General features: G+C 39.9%; 1 protein-coding gene across 1 annotated transcript in view; it reads right to left on the bottom strand.

Moving 5' to 3' along the window:
* The window catches only part of AP3S1 (adaptor related protein complex 3 subunit sigma 1), a 73317-nt gene that overhangs the window by 29675 nt on the left and 26751 nt on the right, over positions 1 to 16891 (bottom strand). The window contains exon 3 of the mRNA XM_049649057.1: positions 16743 to 16854. Coding sequence (XP_049505014.1) covers positions 16743 to 16854 — 112 coding nt within the window. The remainder of the gene's footprint in view (positions 1 to 16742; positions 16855 to 16891) is intronic.

The raw sequence follows: 16891 nt of genomic DNA, 5'->3' as shown, positions 1-16891 counted from the left end.
AAACCCTCTTCCACTGGGTGCCTGGCTGGTTCAGTCATAGAGCACGCGACTCTTTGGGGTTGCGAGTTTGAGCACCATGTTGTGTGTAGAGATTACTTAAAAAATAAATCTTAGAAAAAAGTTTCCATTAATTTTATTTTGATTTAGCAAAAATTCTTAATATAGTTAGAAATCTGGAGCTTTGTATATAGATACACACACTGATGTGTCATATGGACAAGGCCAAGACAAAACTAATAATCTACAAACTGAAGTAAAGAAATTAAGAACAACGAATTAATGGGCCTTTGGGGTTCTAGCCAGAACAAAAAATAGTAACAAAGTTGTGACTGCATTATATTTCACAAGGAAATAGATAAAAAGAACAAAGTACTAAAAGTGACATGGTAAATACCACTCTCTTACGTTTCATTTTTTTTTAAGCTTATTTGAGATAGAGGAAGAGGGAGAAAGTGAGCACAAGTGGGGGAAGGGCAGAGAGAGGAGACCAAGCAGGTTCTGCACTGTCAGAGCAGAGCCCAATGCAGGGCTGGACCTCTCAAACCGTGAGATCATGATCTGGGCTGAAATCAAGCCACACACTTAACCAACTGAGCCCAGGCACCACTTTTATGTTTCATTTTCAAAATGATAAAAATGTTGGGGTGCCTAGGTGGCTCAGTCATTTGTGTCTGACTCTCGATTTTGGCTCAGGTCATGATCTCACGGTTCAAGAGATCGAGCCCCACGTCAGGCTCCGTGCTGCCATGGTGGAATCTGCTTGGGATTCTTTCTCCCTCTCTCTCTGTCCCTCTCCCACTTCCCTCTCTCTCTCTTTCTCTCTCAAAATAAATAAGCTTAACAAAAATAATACAAATAAAAAAATAAAAATGATACAAGTTTTAAGGTCAATTTAAATAGAACGGTTATCTACTAAGCAGCAACTCAATAATCTCTGCCCTCCAAAAATTCAAAGGTTAATGGGGAAAATATTAATTTACTAAGAGAATCATATTTTAAGTTTTCCCGCATTTTAATAATTATCTAATTTTCCAAAAAGAAACAAAAAAAACAGATTCACATCCACATAGAAATACTCTCCCTTCCCAGTGCCCTTGTAACAAAATTTTCTTCTGTTTCCTTTATCTTTAATTACAAACCTGGGTCTAGGCCACAAAGGTAACCGGAATCCGTTATGAGGCAGCTTAGTATTTAACAGTGCTTAGAACGTAAGAGCATAAGCTTTGGCAAGCATGTCTCTATTAAAATTCCAGCTTAGCCTCTATGAAATCTAGGGCAAGTTATTTAACTCTAAATCTCAGTTTCTTCATCTGGACATAATAATGGTACCTATGCCATACAGTCGTTTTAGTGATGAATATATATAGGGGCGCCTGGGGGGCTCAGGAGGTTAAGCATCCAACTTTGGCTCAGGTCATGATATCACAGTCTGTGAATTTGAGCCCCCCATCGGCTCAGTGCTGACAGCTCAGAGCCTGGAGCCTGCCTTCAGATTCTGTCTCCCTCTCTCTGTCTGCCCCTCCCCCACTCATGCTCTGTCTCTGTCTCTCCCTCTCTCAAAAATAAACATTAAAAAAAAAATTAAACATATATTGATGAAAATAAAGCCACACTCAATGACAAGAAAATGAACTCTTGGAGGACAAAGGCCAAAGAAATCAAGTTGAAGCTATCTTGGGAATACATAAGCAGGGTATTAAGTTGAGACTCTCATGAGAGAATTCAAGCACATAAAACAATCAAAAATCGGGGCACCTGGGTGGCTCAGTCAGTTGAGCGTCCAACTTCGGCTCAGGTCATGATCTCACAGCTCGAGTTCGAGCCCCGCATCAGGCTCTGTGCTGACAGCTCAGAGCCTGGAGCCTGCTTCAAATTCTGTGTCTCCCTCTCTCTCTTCCGCTACCCCACTTGTGCTGTCTCTCTCTCAAAAATAAAATAAAACATTAAAAAAAAATGAATACACATAAAGGGCTTAGAACAATGTCTCCCTTCAAGAATATGTATGTTGGCAGGGGCGCCTGGGTGGCACAGTCGGTTAAGCGTCCGACTTCAGCCAGGTCACGATCTCGCGGTCCGTGAGTTCGAGCCCCGCGTCAGGCTCTGGGCTGATGGCTTGGAGCCTGGAGCCTGTTTCCGATTCTGTGTCTCCCTCTCTCTCTGCCCCTCCCCCGTTCATGCTCTGTCTTTCTCTGTCCCAAAAATAAATAAAAAACGTTGAAAAAAAATTAAAAAAAAAAAAAAAAAGAATATGTATGTTGGCTAGTATTATAATATACACATATGGAGAAATAAAAATATGCCTTAGGTAAAACAGAAGCCACAAAATATCCTTAAGCAGTATCACTTACGTGGCAGACCCACCCCCACCACTTTATTTAAAAATATATATATTTTTTAAGAGACAGAGTGTGTGGGGGGGAGAGGCAGAGAGAGAAGGAGTCACAGAATCCAAAGCAGACTCCAGGCTCTGAGCTGTCAGCAGAGCCTGACGAGGGGCTCAAACTCATAGACCATAAGATCATGACCTGAGCTGAAGTCAGACACTTAACTAATTGAGTCACCCAGGAGCCCCCCACCCTCCCTTTAGAGTTTTGTTTTTAGGTAAAATATTTTTTTCTGAGTTTGAGGATTTCTATCAGATTTCAGCAGAAAATCTATAACATTAAGTGAAATATGTAAATGTTAAATAGACATATCATAAGATAGAAAAAGTCTTAAACCCCAAAATAGGAGGCACAAATTTAAGAATACTAATAATATGGCAAGAGATCTAAAAAAAAAAATTGTTTTTAGTCAGCAGCAAGATGTTCTAGAGAGATACTGGTTTAGCTCAAGCCAAGAATCAAAAAAACGCCACTAAAAATGTACCAGAAGAGGGGCGCCTGGGTGGCTCAGTTGGCTGAGCATCCAACTTCAGCTCAGGTCATGATCTCACACTCCATGAGTTCGAGCCTTGCGTCGGGCTCTGTGCTGACAGCTTAGAGCCTGAAGCCTGCTTTGGATTCTGTGTCTCCCTCTCTCTCTGCCCCTCTCCTGCTCATGCTCTGTCTTTCTGTCTCAATAATAAATAAATAAAAACATTTAAAAAAAAATGTACCAGAAGAGCTGGGGAAGGCAAACTGAACTTAAAACCAGATCAATGGCCTTTGAAGAACACGATGAATACAGCCTAGGGACACTCTCCAGTACGTACTACTGCATGGAGATTCAGGATCTTCAAAATACGGTGCTTAAGGTGTGTAAATGGCACTCAACTTGGAATATGACTGGGTTCTGGACCGAATTTCCACCAAACCTGACCTGGATGCTAACATGCCGATGAGGACAGTCTTAGTAAAAACAGAGCCATTTATTGTGCATTTACCTCGTACCAGTACTTTACACAGATTAAACTCTCAACCTCAGCATGTAAAAATTAAAAGTTGATGAGAGGGCAATCTGTCTTCTACTCTCACATCAAAATGATTCTAAAAGAGTTCACATCAAGGATTCTTTCTATGTGACTTATTTCTGTTTTTCTTAAAAAAAAAAAAAAAGGTTAATGATAATAGCCAAAATCTATTGAGTACATGTTATTATGTCATTGCTATGGTTCCAGGCGCTTTAAATATATTATTTTATTTACTCCTTCATGGTAAGTCATAAGGCAGATACTTTTATTATCGGCCACTTACAGCAAGAAAGGTTCTAGATTAGCAAAAAGTCAACTAACTACTAACCCGGGTAAGTAGAAGAAAGTCTCACTGCAGAACCCAAATTCTTATTCACTAGGCATACTGCCTCCAACAACAGGAAATAGTACTTGATTTTAATGTAGTAAGTAGTTACTTAGAAAATTTGGAAAATACAGAATAGTATAAAGCAAAAACTAACTTTCAATACTTCTACCACCCACATGAACACAGAATTGTGCAAAGCGGACTTCTTGTACCATAGGAAACTTAATTATATTGGAGCCCTTCCATTAAAATGACTTAATATGATTTGTATGTTGGATTTAGAAGTCTAAGGAAGAACCAGGGTTTTCAACCAAATATTAATTTTGGTTTTTTTAATGTTTATTTTTAAGAGAGAGAGAGAGCATATACGCACACAAGCAGGGGAGGGGCAGAGACAGAGGGACAGAGGATTCTAAGCAGACTCCATGCTGACAGCAGAAAGCCTGAGGCAGGGCTCAAATTCACAAACTGCGAGCCAACCTCACAAACTCATAGACCTGAGCCAAAGTTGGACAATCAACCAACTGAGCCACCCAGGTGCCCAAAATACTAATTTTGAAAATGAAAATAGCCTCTGAATCATTTCCTTCTGTGCACAAAAGCAACTCGTGAGATTATTAAAATTATATTTAAACTTACAAGCAAAAGCTGATCTAAAAATCATATCTGATCTTGAAAAATATTCTCCCACATATAATTAAAAAATGTTCTTCCATGTATATGGTACAATTGATATGACTTAGAACAAAATAAAATAAATGCAAAACCTAGAAAGATTTTCCTTATATAATTTTAACTAGTCAATACAGAGGGCATACTGGAAAATCACCATTTGGCAAACGCCAGAACACTAATTCTTCAGGCAAGAATCATTGATACAAACTGAAATTAATGACCAAAAAGATGATTAGATAAAGGATATTTACATCATCTCAAAATTATTCCCCATAAGATACTTTCAAGCACAAAGAGATAACAGAAGTTTACAGTAGACGAACCTGGCAGGCACGGTCTTAACCAAGGGGTCGGAATAAATATTATAGTGAGACAAAATGAGATCTTGTCCCTCTTGATACGATGCACTGCAAAGGATGTTAACAGCACTTCTGTGGTATACTCAAACTGAGGAATATTCTATAAAACAATGGGCTTGTACTCTTCAAAGGCTCCAGATATGAAAGACATGGAATGCGGGGCGCCTGGGTGGCGCAGTCGGTTAAGCGTCCGACTTCAGCCAGGTCACGATCTCGCGGTCCGTGAGTTCGAGCCCCGCGTCAGGCTCTGGGCTGATGGCTCGGAGCCTGGAGCATGTTTCCGATTCTGTGTCTCCCTCTCTCTCTGCCCCTCCCCCGTTCATGCTCTGTCTCTCTCTGTCCCAAAAATAAATAAAAAACGTTGAAAAAAAAAAAAATTTAAAAAAAAAAAAAAGAAAGACATGGAATGCATGAAAGACAAAGATGAACTATTACAGAGTCAGGGAGACTCAGGAGACATGAAAACTAAATGCAGTACGTGACTTGAATTAAACTCTGAATGAGAAAAATGACAATAACGGGACAACTGGCAAGTTTTGAATGAGGTCTGCAGATTAGATAATAGTATTATATCAATGTTGATTTCCCGATTTTAGTCATTATACTGTGGTTATAGAAGATGTTAAATTTAGGGAATCTGGGTGAAGGTATGATATGCAAGAATTCTTTGTATTGTACTTGTCACTCTTTTGTAAGAATGAAATAATTTCAACATATGTTTTTGAAAACTTTAAAGAAGAAGAAAATTTGAAAACCCAAGCTTAATGAGTCTCCTCCTGTATTACCAATTCCTCCCTGAAAACCAACCATCCTACCCTGGCAAATTAGGAATTCACCTTAAGTCAAAGAAAAACACCAAGATAAGTTGAGTTTTTCTCTCTCTCTCAAACCTACTTTAAAAGGAGAAAAAAATAAATCTTATTTTTTTCTAGTTCCAAAATTCTGACTTTAAGTACCTGAGTTCCAAAATACTTTCTTTACAGGTGTGCCTGAGTGGCTCAGTTGGCTGAGCGTCCGACGTCAGCTCAGGTCATGATCTCACGGTGAGTTTGAGCCCCACTTCGGGCTCGCGGCTGTCAGCAGGGAGCCCACATCAGATCTTCTGTCGCCCTCTCTCTCTCTCTGCCCCTCCCCCACTCACACTTTCTCTCTCAAAAATAAACATTAAAAAACTTTTTTTAAATACTTTCTTCACCACTAGAAATTACATAATAACATATTTACCATGTTCTAGGCCCTATGCCAACTATACACATTAGCTCTCATTCTTACAACAATATTGTTAAGGTAGGTATGCCTATCAGCACCTACAGACGAGAGAATTGGGAATGGATAAGTGGATACAGTTAAGTAATTTGCTCAAAGTTATATAACTGTTAGATGGCAAGAGGCAGTATTCAAATCCATGCCATTTGACTCCAAACACCAACCTGACTCTATGATGCCTCCCTAGAGGGTGGCTGAAAAGTTAACAGGTAAATTAGAAAAGAATCTTCAAATTCAATACCAAGATTTATCACGAAGCAGCAGTGTAAATAAGTGAAAAGTGAATATATTTCCAATTTTGGGAAATAGACTTCTCAGTAAAAATAAGATAGAAAACGAATTGTTTATAGAAACATTTTTTGGTTTCTTACATGTATATGAGAAATGAATCTTACTGAAAACAGAAACTTTTAATACTCAGGTTAAAGTATGGTGTAGCAAGTGTAAATTTTCCTGAAATGATCCCAAGTAATCACTCTGGATTGCTGGCAAAATAAGCCAACTGGGCCAGGGCTCCCTCTTTCGTCAGAAGAGGAACTGCACCAGAACTCATCCTCCCATGGACCAGCGGTTTATCTCCCGGCACCCGCCGCCCAGGGGAGCTGCAACTTCCCAAAGTCCCTAAGTGCTGGTCAGCCGATCTTCCTAGATAATTCTTAAAAATAACCTAGAGAGCCCAAATTTGATGCAGTATGCTACTTAACAAGGTGCTTTCAAGCACAGCCTTATAATAAAAGAGAACAATGACACGGGGTGGTAGGCAGTGAGGCTTCCACTGGCATACCATTCTATGTCCAGCAGCACCCACCTAGCACAATTTCCTATGTGATAAAGGGAAGATCACGGGATCTTTCTTCACTTAAGTATTCTTGACTTACAAGTTCCTCCAATTAGGTCAATTTCTTAGTGGCTAACTCTATCACCATATAAAATTCATTCTAAGCACACAACATAGAGGATAAAAAGATTAACAAATTCTCATAAAAATAAGATAAAATAGAACTTCCTTATCCAATTCAATTTGCATACTAATGGAATAATACTTTGTATGCCTTCCTTATAAATATACGCTTTAATGGTAAAGTTAGCTAAAAACCACTGTCTACTACACGTCAGTCATTTAGCCATAAGCTTCATGTATCTTTTTTGATGCTTATACCTACTCTATAGGTTGGCATTATTATTATCACTCCATTTTGTAGATGAGGTCAATGAAGGTCAAAGAGGTTAAGTAACTTGCACAAAGTTACACAGCCAGTACAGGGGCAGAGGCTGAATGATGTTAACCATAACTAGCTTGCTTTAATTCACTGATCTTTCTAACAACCTCATGAAGTTTATAGGCAGCAAATTAAAATAGGCACCCTTGGGGCACCTGGGTGAGCATCTGATGACTCTTGATTTCAGCTCAGGTCATGATCCCAGCGTTGTGGGATCAAGCCCTACATCTGGCTCCATGCTGAGTGTGGAGGCTGCTTAAGACTTTCTCTCTTTCTCTCTCTCTCTCTCTCTCTCTCTCTCTGCCCCTCCTCCAACTCGTGTGCACACACACTTTCTCCCTCTCTAAAATATAAATGGATGAAGGAAGGAAGGAAGGAAGGAAGGAAGGAAGGAAGGAATAAGTAAATTAAATAGGCATGCTTTATACAGGTGAAAAAATTCAAGGTCTATTAAAATCAAACGACAAGCTCAATCAGCATCAGCAGCCATAAGTAAAATAATTTCACAAAAGTCGGTCTAACGTTCAGTACCACAGCAACAACAAATGCTACACATGGAGCTCTGGTTTATATACATATTATAACACCATGTATGATCAAACATCTTTTTTAACCTAAAAAAGTTCAGCTGTTAGTGTAATAGGAAAGGACAGGATAAAATAGGCAGAGAGGGAAAGGTTAGGACCTGAGGTCCCTGGGTGGGGAAAAACACATATTTTGTAACAGTACTACGAGTGTCTAACCACAGCAAACCCCCTTGGGTGTAAGGTTCCTCTTAAGAATGTAACAGAGCCCACCTACTCCCCGCCTCAGGTTCCCCTCAGGAATTTGACAATCAAGGTACCTAACTAAAAAAAGTAAACCATGAAACTTATGTTATACGAGGGACAGTACGACCAGTCTGACCCCTCACACAATGGAGTCGAGCCAATCAGGAATGGACAACCCAGCACCTAGAGCTATCAAGCCAATAAGGGTAGAACCTGAGAAGGAACTAGGGGGAAGGGACGAAGGGGGGCTGATCAGAACCTTATCAAACAAGGACCCTGGCCTTATGTTCCGGGTATTCATTTTCTAATGCCCCCCTCTCTGTAAAGAGAGCTCTCCTAATACTCTTCTTTTCTTGCACTCTAATAACTTTTGCCTGCTCCTCAATTTTTGTCCACCTCTTTCATCCTGCAAAGTGGCAAGACAACGAATCCCGAGTATTGAGGTAGAAAATCCTGCAACATTAGTACTCAATTTTGTCCTGACTACAACCAAACAAGACCTGATGCTGAGGTAATTGCTACATGCGGTACCGAAAACTGTAATAGAATTTGGAATTATCTAGTGAACTTTTATGCCTCCATTTATTATCAGCTTGGCATAATAAATTAATTGAGGACAATATGACTGCTTATAAATAACTCAACCAACCACTGTCAATATTTAATGAACCTCTCATTCTCACTCTGTAAATATTTTAACGCTTCCAATGAAGACATGCTACAACAGAAAGACTAAAAAAAGCCAGGTATCAAGTCTGAAATTTGCTTATATGGCAGTCAATATCACACTCGAATAGTATGTATCAGAAACAAAAAGGATCACCATTTCCCCAACTTACTTACAAAGAATTAAAAAAAGAGACAAAAGAAAACAGAGGCTGATGGTACTCAATTTGGTGATACAGTGGCCTAAATTCTACAGGGAGTTTAGTGATGATGCCTTCTCTCAGATTTCACAAAAGATAAAAAGTCAAATCTGGGACAGCATATGCATACCTCAGAAACACAAAACCTCTGCATAAAAATACATGCTCCCAATGATCATTTAAATGGTATCATTTTCAACATTGAAAAAAAAGCAAAATCTAGCATATTTCTGAATTATATGATGATGTTTGGGACATCTGGGGGGCTCAGTCAGTTAAGCTTCTGATTTCGGCTCAGGTCATGGTCTCACAGTTCATGAGTTCGAGCCCCACATTGGGCTGTCTGCTATCAGCACAGAGCCTGCTTGGGATCCTCTGTCCCCCATCCCTCTCTGCCCCTCCCCTGCTTGGGCTCTCTCTCTCAAAATAAATCAATAAACTTATTTAAAATAGATAGATAGGGGCGCCTGGGTGGCTCAGTTGGTTAAGCGTCTGACTTCGGCTCAGGTCATGATCTCACAGTCTGTGAGTTCGAGCCCTGCGTCAGGCTCTGTGCTGACAGCTCAGAGCCTGGAGCCTGCTTCCGATTCTGAGTCTCCCTCTCTCTCTCTGACCCTCCCCCATTCATGCTCTGTCTCTCTCTGTCTCAAAAATAAGTAAACATTAAAAAAATTAAAAAAATAAAATAAAATAAAATAAATAGATAGATAGATAGATAGATAGATGTTTTGTTTTCCTGATCAATTCTTTAAAGAATATACAAGACCAAGAAGTTTTGATCTAAACTCTCTTGATTTATAATTTTCCATTTCTACTTTTAACATTACACTTGACTTTCCTGAAGCTAGAGAGAGGATGGACGAAGCAAGAAAATCAGCTCCAACTAAGCTTCTGATTAGCTGTTTCATGAAACAGAAGAAGCTATAAGCTATTCCCTTCCAACTTTGTTCATTCAACCAACATTTTTAAAGTGACTGCCTCATGCATGCTCAGCACTCCCTCTGAAGTATTTAACGATCCCTGGTAATCACAGGGGAAAGACAGCAACCACAGAACCTCCAACATGTTGGTGGTAAGCGGTAAATTTAATTGTCCCTGTAAGGGAAGTTACAGAACTTTTTTTTATGACATGACAGATCAACATTTGATAACTCAATTGGACTCTCTTAGAATAACAGCTCTAAGCTACATTAGTAATAGGAAAGTGACACAATACTCCTGAAATCTTCTTTTCTGTGTCTTACCTAGTATCAAGAGAAATTATCAACATTTGAACAGTAATGGCTAAAATATCTTACAAAACACAGACCCAGTTTCCACTTTCCAGAAAGGTGTGATAGAATTTATTTCAGATTTGATGCAGGATATTTGTTCTTTGACAACTCCCCATATAATTCTCTTCTGAGATATAACCACTAAACTATCGTAACCATTAAGATCAGTCACAGAAACAAAGAAATAATGATGATGGCTTAAATCCCAGGACACAAATATAAAATACTTCTGATTGGTCTCTAGGAAAATTCATATTTGTTTTAGTCTTTCTTAACTGCAATCTTTCTCTTACAGAGTAAATTTGAAACAGATTGCTTTTCTCCTTTTTTTCCTCTTGTAACATTAGTAGCTAGCTCAAGGAAATAAAAAAGTGTTTTGGAATGTACTGTGTATGTCTACCACTCCCTTCAGTTGTGGACAAGTGAGAGAGAAATAGAAAACACAGTTTCATGTTAACAAATCATTTTCTAAAAAACACAAAGTTTCTATGAAATAATAGTGTAATGAATTAACTACTACCTATATGGGATAAACCAAGAAATGTGTTAATGAACAAAGTTAAAAGGCAATGCAATACTGGGTTCTGATTAACCCTTAACTGTTACCTAATTCATACATAAGTAAGTTTGCTTCTTTTTTCTTTACTAGAAAAGCCTTTGGGAAAACAAAACACAATAAAACTTAGCAGCGTTTCTCACGGAGGCCCCAGGAGGAAATTAAGTAGCTGTCTAAGGGCTCGTGAGGCATATTCACCTCAAACTCAAAATTTCTTTGAAGTTTCCTCTTACAGCTTTAAGTACTACAAAAATTTCTATTCTACCTCATATTACAAACATATATATCTTAAAGGCATCATTTCTTCACCACCAATTAAAAAATGAAAGAGCAGGGGCTACTGGGTGGCTCAGTCAGTTGACCATCAGACTTCAGCTCAGGTCATGATCTCACAGTTCGTGGGTTCGAGCCCCACATAGGGCTCTGTGCTGACAGCCGAGTCGGCTTTGAATTCTGTGTCTCCCCCTCTTTCTGTCCCACCCCTGCTTGTGCTCTCTCTCAAAAACAAATTTTTAAAAAATGGGGAAAAAAAAAAAAAAGAGCAAGAATGTCTGCTATGATCACTTTGTGGCTTCATGGAACTCAGACACCCACCTCTTTCTCAAAACCTAGTTTGAAAATTATGGATCAAGAGTAATTTGGCATATGAAATGCTCCATTTATCACTTGTCCTTTTTTTTTTTTTCTTCCATTATTAACAATATTTGATACCAAAAGCCTTAATCTGGCCACTTTTACTGTTCTTAAGCTTTGGAACTCAGAATTACTGCCAAAGTTTTCTGCTTTGGTTAATTTCTCATTACCCTATCATATTAACTAGATCTCTAAGCATGCCCCCTTTGTGCCGACTGCAAAACCATGAAACTTATTTGGCACAAAAAAACTTCTTTTTTACATGCAGCTTTCTCCAATTGACTACCATGTGCCTACACCATGCCCCTATGTTTTTGCCCTGTCTGGGGCCAAGAAAGAGAAAGAAAATGTATGTTCAGAGCACTCCTTCAGGATAATCTTACTCCAGCACAATTATTTGTAGCAGTTACATTTGTTTATTGTGCCAGAGTTAGTTTTAACTATCACAAACAAAAGGTACAAAAAATCTCAAGTGTATACACAGCTTCATGACTTTCGCCAATGGAATCAGTGCTCAGATAAAAAAAAATAAATAAACAAAATAAAATATCACTAGCACGTAGCAACTAAATTTTATTTTTCTAGCAAACTCCTTGTGCCCCTCCCCTGCTCATGCTCTGTCCCAAAATAAGTAAGCAAACATTTTTTAAAAATTAAAAAAGAAAAAAAAAAAAGAACAAACACAAAGGTTCTGAGGTGGAGGCACGGCTGGTGTTATTTGAGAAACAGCAAGCTGGCCACAGGGGCTGGAGCAAAAGGGAGAAAGAGAGAAGATGAAGTAAGAGAAGCAGAAGGGTACAGGGAGAGGAGTCAGAGCCTGTGGGGCCTCATGGGTCAATCGTAAGGAATCTGGATTTTACTCGGAGCTAGAAGGAAAGCCACCGGAGAATTCAGAATGTAAGAGGTGACCTATTTCAACAGTATCGCCAGCTGTTTTGCTAAGAAAAGATGAAACAGAAAAGACAGTGGAAGCAGGAAGAACATCAGGAACCTATGTTAACAGTCTAGGCAAGAGCCAACGGAGGCCTGGACCGGCGTGGTGGCCGTGCAGATAGTGTGTGGTCACATTCTGTGTCTCCTACGGGACTTGCTGAAGAAGAGGTCAGAGAGACCAGGCGACTGAAATGAAGCACCTCTAGGGGCAGGTGAAAAGCAGGCGAGTGCAGTGGCCCAGAAGCCAGGTTGGCAAGTAAAGAATCTTAATCAAATAAAGGAGGACTGATGAGAACCTCTGGATTTAGCAACAACAGAGCTGAAAACCTGAATGGAGTATGTTTAAAAAGAGTGAAGAAGAGAACAAAAATCTGAAACCGTGTGTGCTGACACCTTGTTTAAGGCATTCTGACAGAAAGGGAGGGAAAGACAGGGGGCAGTGGCTGAAGGGGGAAGTAGGGGTAGGACTTCTTTCAAGATGGGAGAACGTACTAGAGCTGGTGGGAATGACTGGGGAGAGAGAGGGAAAAGGATTCAGGAGAGAGAGGGAGAAGTGCTAGAGCCATGGGGAGGAGACTGCTTCGTAAGTGGGTGAGCTGGTCTTAGGCAGGAGCATGGGGAGTTCCTCCCTCACAGGAGAGAAAGCAGAGTGCATGGACCCAGATGTGGAGTCTATGGAAGTTCTCTTCTGATGGCTTCAGTTCTCTCAGTGAAGGAGGAAGCAAGACGCCAGAAGTGCCAGAGCTTTGACAAAGGAGAACCTACCAGTTGACCAGGAGTCTGGGAGATGGAGGGATCAGGGAAATATGATTACTGGGTAGCATTAAGGACTCACCGAGGTTGGAGATCATAAATTTAAATTTATAAATTTAAACTTAAAATTTAAAGTGAGACCTGTAGCTTCACAGAGCTAGAACAAACAATCCTAAAATTTGTATGGAACCAGAAAAGACCCCGAATAGCCAAAGCAATCTTGAAAAAGAAAAACAAAGCTGGAGGCATCACAATCCCGGACTTCAAGCTGTCTTACAAAACTGTAATCATCAAGACAGTATGGTACTGGCACAACAACAGACACTCAGATCAGTGGAACAGAATAGAGAACCCAGAAATGGACCCACAAACATATGGCCAACTAATCTTTGACAAAGCAGGAAAAAATATCCAATGGAATCAAGACAGTCACTTCAGCAAGTGATGCTGGAAAAACTGGACAGCGACATGCAGAAGAATGAACCTGGACCACTTTCTTACACCATACACGAAAATAAACTCAAAATGTAAGACATTTTGTAAGACAAAATGTAAGACAATTTCATGTAAGACATAAAAAATGCTCATCACTCATCATCAAGGAAACAGAAATCAAAACCACAATGAGATACCACCTCACATCTGTCAGAATGGCTACCATTAACAACTCAGGCAACAACAGATGTTGATGAGGATGTGGACAAAGAGGAACCCTTTTGCACTACTGGTGGGAATGCAAACTGGTGCAAGCTACTCTGGAAAACAGTATGGAGGTTCCGCAAAAAATTAAAATTAGAACTACCCTACAATCCAGCAATTGCACTACTAGGTATTTATCCAAGGGATACAGGTATGCTGTTTCAAAGGGGCACATGCACCCCAATGTTTATAGCAGCACTATCAACAATAGCCAAAGTATGGAAAGAGCCCAAATGTCCATCGATGGATGAATGGATAAAGAAGATGTGGTACACAGATACAATGGAGTATTACTCGGTGATCAAAAAGAATGAAATCTTGCCATTTGCAACTACGTGGATGGAACTGGAGGGTATTAGGCTAAGTGAAATTAGTCAGAGAAAGACAAGTATCATATGACTTCGCTCATGAGGACTTTAAGACACAGAACAGATGAACGTAAGGGAAGGGAAACAAAAATAATATAAAAACAGGGAGGGGGTACAACACATAAGAGACTCATAAATATCGAGAACAAACTGAGTGTTGCTGGAGGGGATGTGGGAGAGGGAGGGTGGGCTAAATGGGTAAGGGGCACTAAGGAATCTACTCCTGAAATCATTGTCACACCATATGCTAACTAACTTGGATGTAAATTAAAAAAATGAAATGAAATGAAAATAAGAGCAGCTGTGGGGTCTAGCCCCCACTCCAGCACTGACTTCTGCTTTCAGTGGGGATACAGGTGAGGAGCCACCATTCTTTTTAAAAAAAAATTTTTTTTAATGTTTATTTATTTTTGAGAGGGAGAGAGACACAGAGTGCAAGCAGGGGAAGGGGGGAGAAGAGAGAGGGAGAGACAAAATCCGAAGCAGGCTCCAGGCTCCAAGCTGTCAGCACAGAGCCCAAAGCAGGGCTGGAATTCATGAACCGTGAGATCATGCCCTAGCCGGAGACAGACACTTAACTGACGGAGACACCCAGGTGCCCCAGGGATCCACCATTCTGAACTTTATTGTACTAGGCACCTGATGGGTACTTTCAGTGGGGAATAAACCACTTTTTACTCTTTTAGATCTTTCTTCTCATATATATACCTCTGTATTTCTAAAAAATATACCCATATTCTGTTCTTTCTCGAAAAAAAAAAAGTGAGACCTGTGGAATGGCTATGTTTGTTTTTTTTCTACAAGTACATTCAGACATCTGGATACAAAGGAGCTAAGTGTATACCAGACTATGATTTATCACGACTGACTATGGAATTGAAGCGGGGTAAGGAATATAAGACATCAGGAAGATGGACAGTAAAAAAAAAAAAAAAAAAAAAAAAAAAAGCTAAGATTCAAAAGACTGAAGGTCCCAACAGGCTCAAGGAATTATTGCATTAAAAGAAACTGCGATATGGAGAAAGGTGGTAGACAGAGGGGAAACTGAAATGGAGATTATGGAGAATGGCAGTTTGGATAAAAACAAGGTCTAGAAATGAACACCAGGTGCAGCAGAAGGCAAAAGTTCAATGAAAGGGAATACTCAGTCTGAAGACACCAGGGTACTGGGAGAATTAACCACATGAATACTGAATACTGAAATCACCAAGAATTAGAACACAAGTAGTACCAGTGACTGCCAGTGAGCTAAGAGTAAAATTTTTAGGAGACCCCATGGGTCTGCCATTTCTGCATATAATATAAGCAGAGGTACAGACTGCTATTTTTGCGGACTATCTTTTTAAGCAAGCCTGTATAAGAAAACAGCCCCAGAAAATAGAGAGTATTTCTCTCCAAAGCAACAGATAGGTTTATCTATACCCATGGAAGATATTCTTTTCCTCCAGGACATGGGCCGACATGATTAGTGTCCAGTATAAAAGATTCCAGTTCCTCTTCTATAACTCAATCCACTGTTTGTACAGGTATCATCTGGCCCTCTTAACGTCACCCTTTGGCAACTTTGGAGATTGGCGTGGGGATCCAGTGTAAGCAAATGCTGTTACTATGTCTACTGTTTGTGCTGTTCGGAATAAGTCCTTTGTTTCTTTTTTTTTTTTTTTTTTTCAACGTTTTTTATTCATTCCTGGGACAGAGAGAGACAGAGCATGAACGGGGGAGGGGCAGAGAGAGAGGGAGACACAGAATCGGAAACAGGCTCCAGGCTCCGAGCCATCAGCCCAGAGCCTGACGCGGGGCTCGAACTCACGGACCGCGAGATCGTGACCTGGCTGAAGTCGGACGCTCAACCGACTGCGCCACCCAGGCGCCCCAAGTCCTTTGTTTCTAATCCAGAAGTCTCCTGTCCTCTGCTGGCATCCACGACACTGTGGTAGTGAACTTGTTAGCTTGCAAGTAGGGTAGAATCTCAGACCTTTGAAAGTTTTTGATAAAATCCCCAACAAATAGGAGGTGGGGATGAGAGGTTACTCAAACAGGATGGGCAGAGAAGGTGGTATAGTTTACAAACAAGAAACAAAGTTTGGAGGCATTTTAAACAAGAGAATGGTCTGGAAAAAGCAACAAGAAGCAAAGAAAACACTAGCAGGCTCAGCAGTATGAAGAGAAGAGAGCAGGACTGTTATTACTTGAGATGGTTACAGGTAGTGTCAGCAGGGAAGCCAGATGTAATTTATTACAGCAAAAAAGTGAAGGCAACATTAACAAAGAGGTTGAAGATACAGAGGAATGTGCTTATGACTGACCTTGAGTTCCAGGGACATTAAGAAAGATTTTCAGGAGGCAGGGAGGGGTGGGTTTGGGGATCAGATCTGGATACACATGGTAAGAGATCCGGAATCGTGGGCTTCTTGCATGACTTACATTAACAGGAAAAAAGGGCATGATTAAATTAATTGTGATTAGTCTTAATCTGATTAAATTTACCCATGTGTTTTAGCACCCTTAGTCCCCATTTCACTCATCTAATATGTACTATGCAACAATTTATTTCTTACCAAACATAACATCATTTTAGAAAATTTAGAGCATACAAGTTTTAAAATATATAAATGCCAAAAATGGTATTAAGACAATAAGTGTTAACTTACTTGAATTAGATCTAAAATGCCAAGTTCACTTTCTGAAGAATCCACACAGAAGACAAAGTATAATGTTGCATAATGTCTATAAATCAGTTTGTTGTCAGATCCTCCAATTAACCTAAATGACAAAACAAAACCAAAAAATGGAATGGTAT

Source organism: Panthera uncia (assembly GCF_023721935.1).
Source record: "Panthera uncia isolate 11264 chromosome A1 unlocalized genomic scaffold, Puncia_PCG_1.0 HiC_scaffold_17, whole genome shotgun sequence".
Taxonomy (NCBI): domain Eukaryota; kingdom Metazoa; phylum Chordata; class Mammalia; order Carnivora; family Felidae; genus Panthera; species Panthera uncia.
This window is presented reverse-complemented; position numbering and strand designations above follow the sequence as displayed.